The 21,930-nt window shown below is 39.5% G+C and overlaps 1 protein-coding gene across 3 annotated transcripts in view; it reads left to right on the forward strand.

Moving 5' to 3' along the window:
* The window catches only part of fbln2 (fibulin 2), a 62,513-nt gene extending 60,813 nt beyond the window's left edge, over nt 1-1,700 (forward strand). For all 3 annotated transcript variants that reach the window (XM_083972340.1, XM_083972341.1, XM_083972342.1), the window contains exon 17: nt 1,281-1,700. In XM_083972340.1, the coding sequence (XP_083828466.1) occupies nt 1,281-1,641 (361 nt within the window). In that variant the 3' untranslated portion in view covers nt 1,642-1,700. The remainder of the gene's footprint in view (nt 1-1,280) is intronic.
* The last annotated feature ends 20,230 nt before the right edge of the window (nt 1,701-21,930 follow it).

Consider the following 21,930-nt stretch of genomic DNA (forward strand, 5'->3'; position numbering starts at 1 on the left):
ACATCTTTCATTTATGAGCAGGCTTTGGGGAGCACGGAGACAGACGGCGCAGGCTGACAGTCAAATGGCTCCTGCTCTGCTCTCGGTGCCACCCTGTGATTCACTGCAGCAGCCTCCAAGAGACTGTTATTTTGGCATGAGTCGTGCAAATTTTATGGTGCATTACATGAAGAGGCTGTAAATTCTGACGTGTGATGGATAAACTGGCACCGAGCATTAGACTAAAGTCTGGAAACGCCCTGCAGACACAAGAGGAGGCCTGCTCTCTGTGGTACACCAGCTCGTTTCATTGGTGATGCTTGTGCTAATAGTTTTTCCCTATAATACTGTAAGCACAAAATCATACAGTAATGTCATACAGATGTTTTCAGGTGTGTGCTGTTTCTATATTTCTATTCACTTTGCAATAATACAATTTACAATAATAATAATAATAATAATCAGTTTTTGTATTCATGTAGTCAGGGTAAGGAGAGACCACACCACAATACCACTTCTTGTCTTATTGACCACTCAAAATGTTTTAGACCACAAGCCACATTGTCCCACTCACACATAGTCCTTCAGTGGTTTTACAACCACACACACACACACACACACACACACACACACACACACACACACACACACACACACACACACACACACACACACACACACACACACACACACTAAGGATACATCTGAGGCAATTTCTGGTTCAGTATCTTGCCCAAATATGTACGACATGCCAACTAGAGAAGCTGGTAATTGAACCACCTCCGATTAGTGGATGACACGTTGTCCCTCCTGAGCCACAGCTGCACAAATGTTGTAATACAATGACACATCGAAGTAATGAGTGAGTTTGTTACATGGTCATAGTAATGGATATTATAGATGCTATGGATACAAGTAAATCAAAACCTTTATATTGACAGTGTGAACTTGACTTTAGAGCCACACACAGTAGTGATTAACTACGTTTGAATAATGTTACATGAGGCCACAGTGTTGTGCAATGTTATCAGTGTTACTTGTTGTCTGGTGCTGAATCTGTGCAATATGTCAAATGTGTTTTAGTGTTATACGTAAGTGTATGGTTTATTTTAGGTTTTTAGTCCTACAGTGACAATATCATATATTCTCATTCTGATTCAGATTGTTATTCATGACTAAGGAGGAGCCTGACAGTAGGGAGATCCTGAATAAATGTTTTCTCTTAAGTTTCCAGTATAATGCCACCAGACGTGCGTAGCCTCTCAGTATTGCCTTGCTCACTCTCTGTCTTTGGTTTTCAGACGCTGTGAGCGGACCAGCTGTCCCACTAACTCTGTAGACTGTCAGAACTCTCCTCTGCGGATCACCTACTACCAGCTCAGCTTCCAGACCAACATCATCATCCCAGCCCAGATCTTTCGAATCGGACCGTCTCCGGCCTACTCCGGCGACCACATCGTCATCAGCGTCATCCGGGGTAACGAGGAGGGCTACTTCAGCACGAGGAAGCTAAACAGCTACACGGGTGCTGTCTTCCTGCAGAGACAAGTCCGCGAGCCCAAAGACTTCCTAATAGATGTGGAGATGAAGCTGCTGAGGCAGGGCACGTTCACCTCGTTCCTCGCAAGGATCTATGTCTTCATCACAAGCAGCACTGTGTAAACCCAAGCAGATCGAGAAAGAGACTATTTCGAACGGTGCTAAATGATATATATATATATATATATATATATATATATATATATATATATATATATATATATATATATATATATATATGTATGTGCAAAATCTTTATGTTCAACATATTCAAACATATTCAAGCTTCCTCTAAAATGGTGTCAAACAGGTTTCCTGCCTGTTTCTCTGCAGACTCAAAATGACAATCATATCACCTGAAAAACCTTGTATTTGTATGTACCAGATGATTTTTTCAGCCTCACTTTTGCTCACATAATTTAGCTCATATGCACCACTGTTGTGAAGCTCTGCACAGTCAGTTTGTTTGACAAGTCTGGGTTGGTGGTTTGCGCTCTGTTCTACTCTCTTCAAAGCCCTTTCCCCTCCCTGTGAACTGTCATGAGAATTACTCATTGAAGTCTGAAGATACAGTTAAACCGTTGCAGCACTAGACGTTAAAGGCACTTGTCACTGTGTCGGCTCGAAACTGACAGAATGTACTGAGAGTTTATCAGATGAGTCAGAAATCAAACTGAATCGCTTTGAAAAATTATGTTGTTGGTAAAATAATTGGAAAGTTTGGGATTTTTCTTTTAATCTCTGAATTAATTAGTTTAAGTAAAGTAAGTAGTTTAATTTTTTCCTTTACCAACAATTCAATTGACAGGAAAAATTTAAATCAAAGAGAAATGATAAAATCTCATTATTTGCTCTCATTTTTTTTCTATCTACCCAAAAGTTTTTCTTTTTTCCATTTCTTTTCTTTTACCGGTATTCTAATTATTATTTTTATTTTAATTTCTTTTTTTGGTCTTGGCACAAATCTATCGAACTTCTGTATCTGTTTTCTTATGACATAGTGGCTTCACTGTGGCAGTGTTTGTGTGTATGTGTGGGTGTGTGTACTAATCACAAGCACAAAATAAGATAAGAAGACTGGTGACCTATCCAGGATGTACCCTGCCCTCGTCCACTGTCAGCTGATTGGCTCCAACCCTTTCCTCTAACCGTATAAGGACAAGTGTTGTAGCTATTTAATGCATTAATGAGTTTCTAATTATTTTACCAATTGATCAGAGATTAAAGGAAAAATCTTCATGTGTCTTTAAACAGTGTTAGTTATTAATGTATTTCATTCTACCTTTTTTATTTTCACTTTTTATATCCTCAGCAGTCAACACCCATTTTTATTGAAAGTGTAGGAGTTCCTTCAAATAGTACATTTGGTTCAGTGTTTGGTGTATATTATTTTTTACAGATGTTACCTGATTAAATATGTTAAAGATCCAGTGCACATCACATAGAAAACATTCATGTATGGTAAATTTCAGCCGTGAAAATAATAATGTAATGTTACTGATGATCATGTTATTGTTTTGTGTTATATTCTTTACTCTATTACTGGACATATCTTGTTATGTTACTGTGTTGTAATTATCTCAGGGTCTAAATCATGCAGTGTTGTGTACACCAGACAAATTCCTGTGTAGTGTTCAGGAATAAACTAGTCTGCCGATATAACTCCAGACCGGCCTCACACAGCATGTGCAGCTTCAGCTGTCACATGACATTTATATCTATAAACCAACCAATAAACGATGATCCAGCTGTTGTCATTCACTCAATAAAAGTTAAGATTAAATTCTAGCTCGAGTGTCAGAGTCAGTTTGTCCTCATCGGTGCTGCACACTGGTGGTCTGTTTTCACATCTACTCAGAGTAAACAGTGAGCCAACATCCCCATCTACTGGTTGAGTATCAGCAGACCACTAAATCCAATCAATACTTTTATCATTTTTATCTCAGTATGGCAACATTTTAATACAGATGTTATTTTGAAAATTAACTACTTCACAATGACTCTCAGTAGCTACTTCTTATCTTAACTGTTTTTATCCTGCTTTTATCACCTGTTCCGCTGCTCCACAAGGAACATTCACTGTGAGTTACACCCTCCAGTGGTCCCACCCGGAAAGTGTGTGTGTGTGTTTGTGTGTGTGCATGTGAGAGTGTGCTTTGCCCGCCTCAGCCTATTAATACAACAGATAGCCTTTCAAATGGAAAGTCGGCAGGGTGAATCATTCCCAGGTCACCATGTAAATAAACACCACTGTCTGACTGATACAAGGTTTTACAAGATACTATCATACTCGTGTTTTTGGGGCTGAGGATACTGGCTGATAAATTAATGGCTTTTTAACCAGCTTGAAGTATGTAAATTAAGAGCTGCTCCATCACAAACCTCCAGGACAGATTCAAAGATTTAAAACCTTCTTTTTTTTTCAATGTTGGTCTCCCAAATCTCTTGAGTGTTCAGGTATAGGCTTTGATGACTGTGAAGTTTGTAACATTATTGTACCTGTTAATGGATTAAAAAGCACTTAGTTATCAAGTTCTTAGACTATTTTTTTAATATTAGATTTCCCACCTTTTTGACTCAAACAAATGAAAATAAACAAACTATTACAGTAAGATTTTTTTTTTTTTTGATTCAAAACATTTTAAATGTCATCATCTCCAAAATTTTGAAAATAGCAGAGGGACATTTGCCTTGGTCTTCCAGTGTTCTCCTTGATTCAAGTTGATTTGCTGCTAAATGCTCCACTGTGTTCACCAGCTGTTTTTTTTTTTACACTGTGTGCCTGCTGCCAGTTGTTAGCAGTAGTGTAAAGTGACCACACAAGCGTTTTTTCCGCTGAAATCCTCCACCGGTTGCTGGAATCGAGGCAGAGAAGAGCATAGTCTGAAATCTAGAACCAAAACAGTATAAAGATGGTGATGTGCTTTTACTTGGAGTCAAGTTCTCACAGTGTTGACTGGGATCTGTATAAATTTTACCTATGGTTTTGTATTATTACTATGAGTAGGGAGTCCAGTCCAGTCCAGTGTTTTGATTGGTGATGCAGGGGATTATCTGTTTTATAACAACACACAACTGTTGAATGCATCACTTCCTGTAAATCAGAGAAAGATCTGTCAGTTTCCAGGACTTTCAGCCTTAATTCATTCCCGTACCAGTTCAGCCCTGTGAGGGTTATTTATTCTGTAGTCCATGTGTCCTACATGTGACGTGATGGGACACGGTTTGTTCAGGAAGCTGCTCAGTCAGTCCAGTGGTGACACTGATCTGATCTGGGTGGCCTCTTCCCTCTCTGTTGAACACATCCGGCTATTGAGGTGTTGTCCCACACATGCAGGGGTGTGATCTCTGATTATGTGTCTCGGCTTCAAAAGCGTTATCAAGACAACTAAATATATGTGATGAGGTCCCACCTTGCTACTGAACATGAGAACAAGCAGAACTTCAGCAGTGTGATTCTGCAAATGCCTTCAGTGCTAATGGCTTCACTTCAATAGATTAACTGCAGGATAAAACATTAGATTCCAATGCATGATGTAAATCAAAAAGTCCAATGACACCTTTAATTAAAAAAAAAAAAAAATCAGGAGCAGGCAGAGTCCGACTGCCTTTCAGTCAGAGAGAAAGGCAGACAAGAGGCAGAAGAAAGAGAGAAACCTGGCAGGACAGAGAAGTTGTTTCTCCCCTCATAAACTCCCCCTAATCCTATTTTTTAGTGCTGATTTCAAGCCGTCAGTGTTCACTCACTGTGTAGTAAACCAAGCCTACTTTTTAGGCCTTTTCTCGAAAATTGCATATCCATAATAAAATGAGTATATCTCTGCAACCAAAAGGTCTATTTGAATATAGTAAAGGGAAAGAAATTAGAAATCGCTGAGATGTGTAAATTTCAGTACAGTATATGTGTTACTGGTGAAGAGCAAATGAAGATGACACAGCAAAAATTAAATACATGTAATGTTCACCTAAAAAATGATAATTGTACAATGTATGAACATTATCTCTGCAGTGGTTGATTCTGATAAAGTGAAGCAGTACAAAATTATTGAGATTTTACTACAAAATATTCAGGCGAGCTTTCCAAAATGTACATTTTTGGCACAGCATGGAACCACCTGCCACTATAAACCATTGTTTAATCTTTATTTTCACACAATTTGCATAAACTCACTGAAAAAGACTCAACCGGGACTTAGAGCCAATAGAATGAGGCTATACCCACGTTGATGTGATTGACAGTACTGGCAGCCAATCAGAATCAGAATTCTTCTCATGAGCCAATCAGAATCAGCAGAATCCTGAAATGCGTGACGTTGTGTGCGCGCTCGTAAAGGTTCCCGCTCCTAAAGCCGCGGCCGGACCGATTTAGGTGTAACACCGGTCAAAGTTCAACTGGAAATATTGTGGATTTACCATAGAACTTCTTTACCCATAAAACAAACTTTTCACGGCAAAACAGCAAAGGTAAGAGGGAATTTACAACCATGTTTTCCCAAGCAGTGTCTGTGTTTGCTCGACATTGCTCGTTTTTGGCTTCTCTCTCTGCCGTGCTTCTCTACCGTTCCAATCTTGGCTCTTTCAGATAAGCGGTAGCTGGTGTGTTGTGCATAATGTACAGTAGTATACGAACCAGAAATGTGGCGACTGGGTCCACACAGAGGTGCTTCATGAAGTTTGATGTTTAGTTGTTTATTTGAGTAGTGTTTGGGCTGTGTTTGGGTCATATAAACATGTTTTTTACAGGCTGTGGGCCAGCTTCTGCTGTTTAATTTGACATATAATATGACTATAATTAGTGCAGTGGTGCCTCTGTGATTGTTCTGCATGTCTTCAAGTCTCCCATATCGGGGACTCTGGTTTTTAGCAGGGCAACAGAAATTAGGCTAAGTGATAAATGGCTAAATTTCACAAATTGCCCTTGTATAATGCAGATGCCTTTCACAAACATTGAAACATGGTAGGAGTGGACTATATTTCCAGACAGTGCTAGTTTTCAACATATAACTTTCCCTTGTCCTATTCCAGTGAGTTTTTGAAAGCCTACAGGAACCTGGAGGGGAACAACTGGACACAATGTGGCGTTGAGTCTACATCGGTATAATGTAGCATTACGATAGCACAAGCTACTGGCAGTGCAATGTAAGTTATTTCTGTGCTGACTTGTATGTCCGTGTCTATGATTTGCCAACCATGTGTGTGTATGTATGGCAGTTATCTATGTCTTCCCTCTTTCTGGATCTTCCGGGAGTCAATAGGCTAAATACTCTCCTCTTTGCAATTGCTTGTCCCCGACTGTTGTGGCATCCTGGAGCACAACAGCTGTCCATCATGTTCACTTCACTTTGTACAAGTTTGCTGTTAGCAGTTGTATGCTAGGCAGTCATTTGAAAAGTGCGATGTCCTGCTAGTATGGCGTTGTTTCGATTTTGTCTGTTGCATGCTGGGATTGCATGGCGTTAGTAGTCTAACTCTTCAGCAACAACAAACCTTTAAAATGAACGATCTACGCTGCAGTGGAGCTCTGCACTAGTGACTGGGAGCAGTGACTCAGTATTTGTTTAAAGCTTATTAAAAGACAGGCTGTCAGAGGTAATAGGCTGCTGAGCTACTATATGGGCTGCACTTCACTGCTGTTATCACCCACTCAAAGTGCTTGTAATCTGTGAACATAAAAACAAGTGTTGCATTTATATTTATTTAAGATATTATCGTTGCTGTATCAACCTGTGTTGTTAGTGTCACACTGATATCATTTTTATTTGAATATGTACAGTAATGTAGACTTATTCCAGAGTTTCCTCATAAGATTCAACACCCCTATTCACAGAGCTGCCAGAATTTAATTAGTCTGATTTCATTGGGGGGTTTCACAAATGTATGTAAAATGCAAATGTTGATTGAGAGGATTTGCTGGCCCATTCAAAGTCAGATTCCTTGCAGCCCCATTATAAAACTATCAAGACACCTTCAAAAGGCACATCAGCAGAACTCTGATAAAATCACATCAGAGCTTAGGCAATGAAATGAAAGCAAAACGATCAGTGACCTCGGCGGCCAGTCGGCTTTGGTCTTAAATGGAGATGTGAAGTCAGTTCTCAGTGGAAGATGGTGTGGTGGCTCAGTTTTACTTCAAAGAGCTTGGGGCTGAGAGACCGCTCACCAACTGAATTAAAATCTCCACACTTCACAGCGTCAAGACTGCGTGCCAACCAACACCTGCTGGAAGGGGCAGGTTGTGTGGTGGGTAGCTATGGGTTAAATGGAAGATGCTGTCTGGTGCTTTTACTGGTTCTGTCACCTTCTCTGTTGTTGGTCGATGATTTGAAAGCAGTGTCTCCCCACAAGAAACAACTACTTACTTACTACTACTATTATTTCCTGATGTTTTTTTGCATGTGAAATCAATTCTCAGCAAAGTAACCTCAAAATGTAAACTGAAAGACATTAAGTACAGGTGTCTGTTGACCTGTTAGAGAAAATATTTATTCAAGCTATTTATTCAAGCTTGATCAAATGAAACACTGTATGATCTCATCTGAATTAAAGCTGTAAACATAAACCTCACTTCTCTCTAAGAAGCTCAAAACAACCACAAAAAACTGCAAAATTAAGGCAAAAAGACTATAAAGATGAGGAAAATGGCTGCTAGTATGCAAAATGAGATGTAAAACAAGTATAAAGAGATGAAAGTCTGGGGGTCTCTCCATCCAATCCAGGCGAGGTGGAGTTTGAGCAGATATGGATGGATATTGATATTATTAGGTAGCTGCTTTTTTTCATTTGTTCATTGCACTGAATATACCAATACTGTACATCCACCTTCTTCTTCTAATAAACTGTCTGGCTCCTGATTTTGGAAAGGTTTGGCCCTCAGGCACCCTGATGGTTGCTCTGGTAACCTCAGTGAGCTGCAGGTTGACAGTAGGGGGCAGCAGACTGCACCAATCCGACCGTCACACTATGCTGCAGAAAGAATGTTCACTTGCTCACTGCACTTGCGTAACCTGTCTGGATGTCAGCACTTCAAATACATGCCTACATTTTCCAGCACGTGATCACAAACACATTCCCATTCTTCTCACGGGGGCTTCCTCACTGCACAACCACACCAATGATTCCACCTAGCCGCTGCGTTTAATCACATTCCCATTGTTGTGTGTCAGTGCAAACTATTAGTGGATGGTTATCATACAGACCGTGTGTGAATTAATGAGTCAGCTTTTCCATGGATAGATGTGATATGGTTCTTCCAAAGCACAGAAGTCCCTCTGTGACATCGACTCTGTGTCTTGTCTATGACTCCAGTTAAATGTTGCCTCTGATTGGTTGATTAGAGACTATTCACCCTCTGCTCGGGCCCATCACGGATACAAAAGTGTGTGAGGCCTACAGTATTATATGTTGACCTTCATACAATCGACAAATCAAACAGCTTCTGTTTGTGCAAGCCCCTTATTTTATTTACCACACTGAATACCTTGTAAGTGTCAGCACACTCAGAATTAGTCATACTCATCTGACTCTTCCCAGGTTTAATGTGTGAAGGAAAATTCCTTGACGCAACAAGCAGCACCTCCTTTTGGTGAATTCTTCTTTATCATAATTGCAATCATGACAAAATGCAATTCCAACAGTATTTTTCCTGGGTAGAGCCAGAAAATGTGAGTCTCGAGTCGAGTGCTTCCCTGTGTTCTTCGGTACACAGATTCAAAAAATGTGCATCTAAACACACTTATTTTAATAGGTCCAGTTGTCTACACATGATACATAGTGGTTCACACTCCGCTCACACTCACACACGCTCATAAAACTTCAGTTTTACGAGCTTGAGATATGCCAAACTGTGGAGGACCTACACTCCTTACTGAGCTTGAATGCATCGTACTGTACAGACACACAGAAAACTGAAGGTGCTCGTGTGGCCCTGGGTAGGTATGTTCTTGCCACTTCTGCCTTTGTTCTTCACAACAACAGTGTAACTTGTAATTTTCTTCTTGGAGGCTAACTACACCATCACCACAGCAACATCATTTATTGCTTTATCAGTCCAACTCATGGATTTAATGAGAAAGCTGGACACAGAGACACTCAGAATACACAACAGAAAAAAAGGTTTTCTGGTTTGTTCCTACATTGTGTGACCTATTGTGCAGTCTCTCTCTCTCTCTCTCTCTCTCTCTCTCTCTCTCTCTCTCTCTCTCTCTCTCTCTCTCTCTCTCTCTCTCTCTCTCTCTCTCTCTCTCTCTCTCTCTCTCTTGTAATTACCAGACTGGTAATGGTGGACAGTAACAGAGTAAATTTACTTGAGTACTGTACTTAAGTACATATCCAGAGGATTTGTACTTTACTTGAGTATTAGATTTCTTTGGTACTTATTACTCTTACTTGAATACATTTCCAAGACAAATAGTTTTACTTTTACTCGAGTTAATTTCTAGGAAGGCTGAAAAGTACTTTTTTTTCTAAAATACTATTGGACACAAGCTGTGTTTGTCAAAGAAGGAAACCCTAACACCTAAAAGCAGCACATCAGTGCAGGTGGTTTCAAAGAGTTAATTCTCAGAAACAATAGTTAAAAGGTCTTTAAATTCATTTAGAAATAGTAATTCATTGATGTGAAAAATAAGAAATTTACTCTTACTCTTACTTTTACTTAAAGTCAATTTAAAAGCATGTACTTTTGGATACTTAAGTACCTTTAAAAGCAAGTACTTTTTTACTCTTACTCGAGTAACATGTCGACTGAGCTACTTTTACTTGTAACAGAGTAAATTTTGACGAGTAGTATTTGTACTCTTACTCAAGTACTGGGGTCGAGTATTCTGTCCATCTCTGGTAATTACTCAAAAGCTGCTATGGTTTCTTGGGCGGGTTGTGTATATTTGATCTTTATGGTTTGTAGTATAGAAGATGAAGTAAGAATCCCAACATGGCTTTTTCTTTTCTTTTCTTTTCTTCAAATTTGCAGCTAATCAGGTGACTTTTGTTTTGACAAACATTTGATACTTTCTGGAGAAAAGCGTCACCGAGAAAGGGAGAGATTTATCTCCCTCTGTTATGTCACATAGCTCTCTACCTGAGAAATCATAGATTTAACTGACATGTGTAGTGATTTTGTCAAACGACCTCAAGATTTCGAAATCAGTTTTCTTCTGTAGTGCGGAGCAGCAGCTTGGAAATGGCTTGGATGGGACTGGTTGTGCTGCTGAAACCGAATGAAAATATGCTGAATGGATGTATTAGTGTCTGGCAATGATTTGTGATTTTTAGAGCAATCTTGACCTGTTTTCCATTGATCGCAGCAGTTCCACAATAGTTTTCAGGTCTGCAATCTCCTGCATCAACCATATAGCTACTAAGCTGCTGAGGTTTTTAAAGTGGGCTGTACTATGTTACTGTAATATGGAAAAACACCACATGTACTAATGTTGATCGTCACATTAATGTTGTTTTAGGTTATAGATCGTATTTACCTTATAGTATTTAACATAATTGCATGGTGAACAGTGGGCATGAGAGCAATTTCCAGTAAAAACACACACTTATGCCTAAGGATGGATATCAATCAGCAACACTTGGAAAATCTTGCTGACAAATTATGATCATTAATAAAATATTACTGCTCGCACCTTTAACTTTGGAACATTGAGAGGGCGTTTCGTGTTGAAAGAGTCCAACGTGTAAATCTCTGTCTGTTATCTGTTTTGGTAACCATGGGGAATGAATGCCAATACATTATGTACATGGATATATGACCAGTGGAAGGGAGAGACTTTCCCTGACATACCAAGCACTAACTCTCCCTGCGGCACTGACAGTAAAAAGAGGGCAGAAAACTTGAAAGCTCTCTTCATCATTCCTTAACATACCTGTTTCCGGCCTTCAGGGAACATGGCTGACATGTAACTTATCATTGTTAACTTCAGTTTCAGTTTTTTCCATGAACAGGAGGGCTCAAATGAACTGTCTGCCAAAAAAAAAACTTTCCATACAGTGTTCAAAATGACATGACAATGGACATGTAACTGAAAAATGCACATCTCACTTCTGATTATGAGAGTTTTTTCATTTAGGGATTGACATCTATTGATTCAGAGAACAAATTGCACGTTAATAGCTTGAATGTTATTTTATTATATATATTTTTTTATTTAATTCAATTCAATCACATTGTTCAACATGAACGGAGTTAGGGTTAGCATGAAGGTCAAGATTATCACCAGCTCTGTTGTTTTAATTTCTATGCCCTGAAACTACTTGCTTTGATTCAGTGTTTCAGCTCCTTTCAAAAACCTGTTTCCAGCGGCGACAGACAGACAACATCAGTCACTAGCTGGAGAACATTCAGCAGCAAGTGACTGGTGTATTGATGCTAAGATATTTTGCTTTCTCAGAGTTTGTAGAGAAGCAGCTGAATGGATATTTAAAGGTGTACGGAAATGGCCGTTTGTCCTGTTTGTCACGCCTAGAGCACTGGGAAAGAGAGTAACGACACCACCATTGACTCCCGTGGTAAGGGTTTTGCGCCCCGAGTGGCAGGATATGGGTATTGCAAAAGCGCCCAGAAAACTCATTCACGCCAATGTATGTGTGTTGCCCACTTGCTTGTAAATTGATGAAAACGGCTGTGTTTTTGTTTTTAGGTGTCTTGGTCATATTAAATTATACTTATTTGTTTATTACAAAATGTAGATTGAAACATTAATGTAGACAACTGTTTTTTTTGTTTTTTACTCGCCTACTGTATGTGTTAATGTTTATCTGTAAAGGGTCCTCAATGATGCTATTAACGTGGGTGATCTATAAATGTCCTTAGATTATTGAAAATACCACACTTGCTCATTCACCAACAATGCAGAGATGTCAGTTCTTGGGCGCTTTTGCAATACCCATATTCCGCCATCAGGAGGCGCTTCCATTGAACCAATGCGTGTCGTTACTCTCTTTTCCAGGGCTCTAGTCGCGCCGAGTGTCCACGAGTTGCAGCACAAGTTTACCCGAGTAAGGAAAACAAATTTGATTGGTCGTGATCAAGTGGGCGGGATATTCAATGCTTGGGGCGAGACCGAGCTCGGTGTGTGTGTGTGTGTCTCAGACGTTTGATTGACGGATGATGGATCCAATATCAGTGGCTGATGAATCGTGAGCAGGCTGACGTATAATCCGTGCGCCTGCATTATCCAATGTGAAAAAAAAAAACCACACTTTCATCCCGTATTTACTCAAAAATAGAATTTTGCACAAAGTTTGGGCTACATCGTCTGATAGATGAGTTATGTTAGGACCCACAGTGGGCTCAAATTCAATTTTCTTTTCTGTACAGCTTTAACTTAAATTTACCAGATGGGCAGAAACATGAATGTTAATGTTGCTCGTTAAACCACATTAATGTTAGTGAGTGTTTGCATCTTGTTCCTCTACAAAGCCTCAGGTAAAAAATAATAATTATAGCTGCTTTATGACTTTTACTCAGGACAGTTAACTTTATTTTAGTGAGAGGCTTACCCAACATGTAACCTGTAAATAGACAAACAAATACATCTTCTCTTGTTTATCAAAATGCAGACATTTTAAAGTGTCTGTAAGGACCATGTTGTAGCTAAATGGTGCATTCCACTGACTTCAGAAAAGAAAAAACCCTGTTATTTTGGATTTCAGTGACTTGACAGGTCAATTTCAAACCCCCATTCTGTTTCACACAGCCCTGCACTGCTCCCATGGCTAAGTGAGAAAAATTACCTTTCCCCCCCACTCTGAAATGTTTTGCTTCCCAGGTTCACTGGAGAGTAACTGCTTTGTAAGAGCTGCTGTAACTGAAACATTAGAGGCGACTTCTCCTCATTTACAGTGTGTAATGAGGATATTACCTTTGTCTGATGTCTTTATAAGAGCTGCATCCTTGTAGGAGCCGAGGAAATCTTATTGGGGGGGAAATGTGAGCTGTTTATCTATCTTGTCTATATTGATCATATTGATGTGTACTGTATGTGCGTGTTACATGATGTAATGTGACAGACATTACATCAAGAACCAAACCTGCACTGTGACCATATAGGTCAGTGCATTGCATCAAACGAAATGTCTGGCTCAAAGGGAAGAGGAATCTTTGTCTTTCATGTGAGGTAATGAAGTTCAGAACTGAGTGCTGTGTTTGAAGTTGCCCAGCAGTGTGTTTGTTGAGGCTGGGTGGGTTCACGTCTGAGTCGGCTCGGATGCCGCAGGTCAGCCACACCGAGGGCCGGGCTGACAGCACAGGCCTTTGTACTCAACAAGTGATGCTCGCACAGGTACACCGAGTTGCTTTGATCCTTGGGTCAGCTGAATCAGCCACAGGTCGCTCCAGAGCTGTGATTATGGAGCTCAAAGCTGCACTCAGGAAGATACATTTCAAATCTACAAGGGAATTGTCTTTTGGGATTAATTTTGAAGTAAAAAAAAACAACAACAACAGGGGCTGTTTTATCTATTATTATTATAGACATATATTACAGAATTGCATTAAAAGCATTTGATTTGCATTGCCACTCTTAAGACACACACATTCAAAAGAGAATGGGACTGAAGGGTTTTAAGTCTAGAAAAGTCACCAGAAGGAGTCAGACATTATCAAACCCTTCACACAGAAGCTTCAAACGTTACTTTTTTGTTGGCCACTTGAAGACAGAAAAGTCTGATGTTCACTCTTGTGTGTTTTTATGCCCACAGATCAAACATGCTCCCACGTTCACCAGCTAATTGCTCATGTCTATTGTTTGTTGTTGTGTATACTATGAATTTATCAGAGTGTTCTTCTTTCTTCTGAAAAGAGACAATTAACTCAGATGGTTAATTTCTACAACAAAAACAGTTAACTGAAAGAGGCTAAAAAAAAAAAAAAACTTTGTTTATCAGCCGTGTTGGCTGAAAAACAGAGGAGAGCAAGGACCAATGAAACACTCTTCGGATGAAAAATTACAATGTAATGACTTTCCTCACTATTGTTGTACCAATGTGGAGGACTTTTGTTGTAATTTGACTGAACTGAAGTTGTCCATAGTTTTTTATGTCCTGACCAGACCGATGAAATCCAACATAAATTTGTTGTGCATTGTATATATTATATTATATTATATTATATTATATTATATTATATTATATTATATTATTACATATTATTACATATTGTATTATTACATATTGTATTATTACATATCCACATTGTCTGCCATTTCTCTTCTTAAATATCTGGTCACAATCATTGACTAGCTTTAAATTTAAAGAGATAAAACTTTAATTTTATTGATTGAACATACAGCTTCAAAATGAATGAACACAATATACACACTTTTTGATTGCTGATTGCTGTAATACGTTGGCATTAGCAGTGAGGGGGCAAAAAAAGCTATGCAAGCTTCTGGATCTGTTAAACTACAACAGGTCATTAGCTTGTGTGAACTAACTTGAGATCTGTTTCTATTTGAACAAGAAAGTGTTGATTATTGCAACTATTAACACACCTATTATCCGAGTTCATATCCATAAAAATGTTCATAAATTTATCTTTTATCAAGGAAGTGCATGAAACAGTCCTTCACACTGACCTTCAGAGCAGTTCATATTTTTTAAAAGGCAGCAAGAAACTACAGGTAGCTTTTTAATTACTCACTGCATGCCATGATGAGTGCAGTTCAGCTATTATCAGCTCTGTCTCAGCCCCTGGGGCGCTGTGGTAATTCCCTCTGCTCTTCTTCCAAAGGCTCTTAGTTTACAGGACGGACAAATGATGAGTTATAGTGATGACTACACCTTGGATTTTATTTCTCTGAACACCTCCAGTCTGTCCGGGATTTATCATTTCACCTATTCAATTAGTTTTGTAAGAGCTGTCGCAGATCTGTGGAAAATGTTGCCAATGCCACTGTATTAGTCTCTGCTGGTTGATTCTTCCGAATCATATAATAAATGTAATGCTATTGCTGATTTCAAAACATAGCATGCATGTGACACATGTCACATCATATGACCCAGTTTTTGCCATGACGAATGATCTTGCACGTTTTCCCCACTTACAAAACTCATTAAGTCTGTGCCCTTATCAAGTGTAAATATCAATCATTGTCAATCAAATATGTGGTTTGTGCTCAAGATTCATGACCACTTGAAAATAGTAGACCTCTTTCATGCTCTTCAGTAGATAGTAACAATTTTCTGTATGCCTGTCACCTCTAATTTCACTATAGAGAGGCTATGGCCAGTTGTTGTATTGATTACTCAGATAATCAAGTCTATGATACATCTCAGAAAGAAGAAGGGGAGGTGAGTGTTGAATTTTTATGTCACTCTCTGGTGTTTTATGTAATGAAGCCAAAATAATGATAATAATAATCATGATAATAAGACTATTTTACAACGAACACCATCTACAGTGACGACCAGGCCAGAGGTTCAGACATGGGTCAAACTTTAAAAAAGTAGCTATATGTAAAATAAATGTTTGTCTTTAGCAAGTCCACAATTTTTCTGGTAAGTTTGGTTTTAGTTCGTTATTTGACACTATAAACAGAGGTTTGAACATGATTGACAGCTATGACAAACACACAAGCACATGGAGTAACATGAAAGAGTGCATACCACCTTAAAGGTTGCTGATAGCTGCCATTGCTGGTGACATAACAGGAATATTTGAAAACTATTTCCTAAATAATGTTTAATAATTATACTGTTAAAATGAAAGATATTTAGCCAGCCCCTCATAAGTGGCAAGTGTAAATGTATGTAGGACCTACAGTATACCACATGGGCAAAAGACTGGCTTCATAAATAATAAATAAAGTCAACATGTTGGAACCCAACCCCCCTTTTTACAAAGTCCCTTTTTACAGTAAAGCATAGACTCTTATGGAAGCGTATTGCAGTCACTTGAGTAATTTATTTTTTGGATTCTTTCTTTCTTCTGAGGAAATCCTACTTCCCGTGCATAATCAGTGAAAAAAACTCCACAGAAATGTTCGGCCCCAACCCAGATTTACTCAACTCCAAGGACATGTGCCCCCCTCACCACTGAGCGCTGCGTGGTGCGGCTTGTTTTCCTGAAAGTTGCTACTGCTAATACTATGGTTCGCTACTGCGTGTTCCAATTTGTCAGAACAAAATGACCAGCTGGATGAAGTTTAGCTTCCACAGGCTTCCTCTCCGCAACCTGGACTTACTAAAGCTCTGGCTAGTTGCGCTAAAAATGGACCCGAAAGCCGAAGTGGAGTCATTATCAGAATGAGCCATATCTCCTGAGTTTCGCGGGAGATAATGTGTTATTTAGAGGCTGCATTCTGTTGCCCCGTATACTCGCATTATATGGATATACGCAGTGTTCTGTCGATTTTTGCTGCTTTATCGAAAGTTGCTACCGCCACATAAACTGATAGGTCTATCGATTCAAGCTAACCTATCAAAAAATGCTACTTTATGGTTTTCTACCTCTGTATATCAAATAAAGGCATAAATGAAGTGTTTTCTTCTCTCATGTGTCTAATGTGTAATGAAATTTATTTCAGGGGTAGCATATTTTGATAGTCCAATAACATCCTATAATGCTCCTGCTACTCTATGCATTCATGTAAAGGGGTAGCATATTTTGATGTTCCAATAACATAACATCCCGTCAAATAATGTTCCCGCTACTCTATGCATTCATGTAAGACTACTGATCACCTCACTGCCACTGTAGGATGAATGGCAGTATATAGAGCGGATGAGGTGCATGGCCGCAACACAGGGTTTCAAAAGATATGGGCGTGGAAATTACACTTGGAAAATCGGCTCTGCGCATGCGCAAAACCACAAAATAGCAGTTCTCGACAAACAGCAGAAATCGACAGAACAGCGGCTCTCGGTTGGATCTAATTTCATCGGAAGGACTTGTAAATTATATTTTATGCTAGAAATAAGGTCCAGATTGTAAAAAATGGCAATTCCCCTTTAAGTTAAATCTAAATTCGGTGGCTCTGCCCAGCTGTCTGATTTGTTATCATTCTTCATTCCTAAGTGGCTGTGAAATACTGTACAAATGAGGTGTGTAGCCTACTCCAGTTGCTAGGTGACACAAAGGTAGGGGTCCCATCATGAAAAGAAGTGGGCTGTGTGATGGTGGATAAACAGGCATTGAGCTGCAGACCGTGGAGAAACTTTGCTTCATATTGATTCTTATACTTAGAGGAGCTGCATTGAGGATTTTGGGCATTCCCGAGACTCATGATTGCGTTAATGCAGAGCACACAGTAGATCACTATCTCTGAATACAGAAAAGATAAAAGGATGATGAATGTGAGCCTATGCTCCTGCTTGTGCTTGCTCGTGTTTGTATGCAAATATCAACTCAGAGCTGCTTGTTGTGGTGAAACTTGGCAATATAGTTTCTAATTAACTTGAGTGTTATCTCAGCCAATCTGGATTTATTGTACCTAAAGCCTTTACACGCTGCAACTTAAGAAAACACCTGCAAAAACACAAACTCGCTGCAAAACCTCACAACACAACAGCAGTGTTTACATGGCAACAAAAAAAGTGACGGCCTGGCCGAAGACTGGCTAAGCTGAGACATATTTGCAGTCATTATATTGACTTTATAGTAAACCGAAAACCGAAACCTTATTTTCAATCACCACTAAGTTATAGTCATCTTCAAAACAAGTCAAGATTGAAGCATCCACAAACGTGCTAAAATGTTATATTATAAGATCTTTCACTATATAGAACCGGGCTGGTTAGACCTTTATATTAGCACGTTAGCATGCTTTGTAAGCATAGCTGAAGAAAATAAGCATTCAGTTTTTAGGAGCTAAACTGTGACTGTACATTTTGACCTGTCGGTGTTGGTGGATCGAAAATTTGCCAGATCTTCTCCACCAATGCCCAACAGCTAATTCTGCCATTGACTCTTGTTTGGTGGATTGGATGAGTCTGAAGAAACAAGATATATTGGCAAATTTACAATTTCTTCATACAGGAGCCTCAGTAGCGTGTTGAAAAACCATACACAGCCACAACAGCCTGGCTCCTCCTCCTCATGCTGTTCACCAACCTGGTCACATACTAGATGGCATCCCATTCCTCAACCAGTATTTGTTGCAAGTCAGCCTGATTGGAAGCACCTAGGGATACAAGTAACAAGAGTCAATAGCAACAGAGAAATAAGCTGTTTGGCATTGGCAGAGAAGATTGGACAATTTTTCATGACATATTGAGCTCTGCTGCTCAAAGATGCATTCTCCTTACAGATGTGGCCCTATTTAAGGGGGAATAAACAGTCTCTCCAACGGTATAAGATTTATTGCCAAGAAGCATTGTTACAACAAAGAAGTAATCTACCAAACACAAAAGTTTATAAATTCTACTTTGTATACTCCAAAGACCTACGTATTACCATAGTTGTTGGTCACGACAGGTGTGTGTGCCGTCTGACTGAAAGCTTACACACCGGGGTCAGAGGAGAAACGACACCTGACCGGCCAACAAAGCACAACTCTGCTTCCGTTCCATCAGTTGTCTTTCGACACAAGACTTTGTGTTTCCTGTTAATTCCTCTCCCAGACCAGCCAGACGTTTTGTGCCTCTGATGTGGCAGATATTTTACCAAGTTTTGTGTTTGATAAACAAAAAGAGTTCAAGGATCTGTTTCATCCATTCAACATCTACAAATCAGAGGTGATAATGAATTTAAGAGGTGAGCAGGAGCGCTGACAGTTCAAACACTTAGACAACTGAGAAGGAGGGCGGTTTAGAAAATGTCATGTACAGGTGTTTTTCAAGTTGAAAAGAGAAAACCGGCCATTAATTGATCACAGTTTATCCTTTAAAGTACTGAATAGACCTGTCAGTATCTTTTAAGCTTATGATCACATAACGCATCAGTCTAAAAACGGGGTCATTCACAGGAGCTGTCTGAACTGATCCTTGGACCGGATTTCTGCAAAGCTCGGAGAAGAGGATTTTCACCTCTGGCTTTGACGAGCCCACAGCTGACGACCTGTAATGTTAGCTGGGGTGTGGCAGATTTAAAAGAGGAAATGTTGACCAACTGCCTTGCGCACTCCTGCAGTATTTACAGTGTAAACTAGAAGGCTGGCAGAGGAGTGTGTTCTTATTTATCTTGGCTTTGGGCTTATCAGTGGAGATTGGAGCTGTTATGAGAAACATTTTTGTGGGTGGCCTCTCTTGTTTTTGCGGTTTGCCATGAGGTGTGGAGGGAATTAACTGTAGCCTTGTGTGGATCTAGACCCTGTTTTCATCTCTCTTGCACACTCCATCAATAATCCCACACCTCGTCTTAGTCTGTGGAAATGTGGAGTTAATACGCAGGGAATGACACAGTAACACGCCGTAACACCACAGAGAAAGTTGATATAGATTGTATTTTCAAGGAAGATTTCTAAATATAGGTTCTCTACCAGGTTTTGTCTCGGCAGGTGAATGTTTTAGTTTCCACATTATGGCACCTGAAGTCAAAAAGTGCAGAGCTTCATTGTGCAGCTTGAGTAGAGAGAACTATAGGTCCAGACAACAGAGATCACTGGAGAAGAGTGTATCGCCCCTCTATCATCATGGGTAATGTGAGATCACTGGAAAATAAGACAGATGAGCTTTAACCAGAGATACTTCCATGAGTGTAGTGCTTAGTTTCACAGAGACATGGCTACAGATGGTTCAGGTGGACAGGCCTCGGTCATGGCTGTTGTTTACGTCTGCCTAATCCCCAGGGACTCTGACTGGACAAGATGTTTCCCACTTTCCCACTCAAGATTGTGAACTGCACAGCCTTGACTAGAGCTGCTCACAGAGCCTGAGAAAAGTTTGAAAAGTGTGTCCTGTCTTACCTGAGGGAATATGGCATTAGACTTTATGATTTCAACTACACTTTATTTTCATATATTCAGGCAGTTTTAGTGTATAAAATGTACAGCCTACATGAAATCCAACAGCTGAGCTCTCCTCTCACACAGTTACCTTTCACGGGGCTTCATTCTTGAATTCATTTCTTATCATTTTTAAGCATGAGGAATAAGTACCAATCTTTTTTTCTCAGTTGCAAAACTAAAATATGAGCTGTAAACATTACATCATTATGCAAAATGTTTGGACCATCTCCACTGGATGCTTCACCAAGAGCACCAGACTTCTACTTTTATGTTTTTAGCTTGAAATCTACATACAGGGGGGCAGATATTGATCCCCACACTCATAGCTCAATGTATCAACACCAAAAGGCGTTTAATGGGGTTGTTTTTCATTCTAACTGATATCAGAAGGATCAGATGTTTTGACTGATGATGCCTTTTCATTCAAATTCTTGTAGTCACTAATGTCAGACGATCTATGAAGTGAATGCAGCGAGACGAAATTAACTTGAGGTCTGGTGTAATGAGGCATGTTTAAAACACAGTGAGTCACACGATTTTGTCATGGATGCAAACATATCCTTCCTATCAAGCCAAATGAAGTTGGAGATTTGAAAAAAGCAGAGAGCAGGGAGCTTTTCTCACCCCAGTGCACTTTAACCTGAACTTTCATCACCTGACGAAGGTTGGTCTGGCTACAACAAAGAATAATGGTTCTGATGACGGATCCCAGCGCTGTCTCACTGTGTGGCATGCAGTCTGCTTCTGTGCTGCTGCTGTGACACCACACACACACACACACACATAGACAGACGCACACACACAGACACACACACAGACACACACACACACACACACACACAGACTGCGACATTACTCTAGGCTTCAATCAGAGCTACTTGTTGGGCTCTGCCAAGATCAGCTCAGTTTCAAGGTGATTTATTTACGCAGTGAAAAGACTTCCACCAGACTTCACTGGATACAAGTGAATCACGCTCACAGGGTTTTACCCAAGTACATACATGCACAAGAAAAACCAGCAAGCAATGGCAAGCAGGGTTACTCATAGTCGTAGAATGCATTTCTGTGTCTTTGAATCATAATACAGATAATTCAAAGTGATTTGTCAAAGTTTTCAGGCCAGGTACACAGGCTTCTCCATAAGGGTAAAATAAAATGTGTTCATGTAGAAGATATTCACTCCATATTTAAAACAAGTGTCAATTTATTGTGACTTCTCTTTCATTTTGTCAGTGCCTCTTGGAAAAAAGCAAAACATTTATGATAAAAAATATTTGGTCAGACACATTCATCTCTTCCTTTTTGATCAATTTAGGAATTTTCCATTCAAAGAAGACAGAGAAGTGGGAAGATAGTTGATGTAAATAAATAATGAAAATGAATAAATAAAATATTTAGTATAATTAGTCAGTCATGAGGTCCAGCAGAGGGCACTGTAAAAATATAAAATCATATTGCTTTGAATATGTTTTCACAAATGTTTGGACAGAATCTTGACTGGATTGCGTTTGAATAAAACATT

This window comes from Trachurus trachurus (assembly GCF_905171665.1).
Source record: "Trachurus trachurus genome assembly, chromosome: 5".
In the NCBI taxonomy this organism is placed as follows: Eukaryota; Metazoa; Chordata; class Actinopteri; order Carangiformes; family Carangidae; genus Trachurus; species Trachurus trachurus.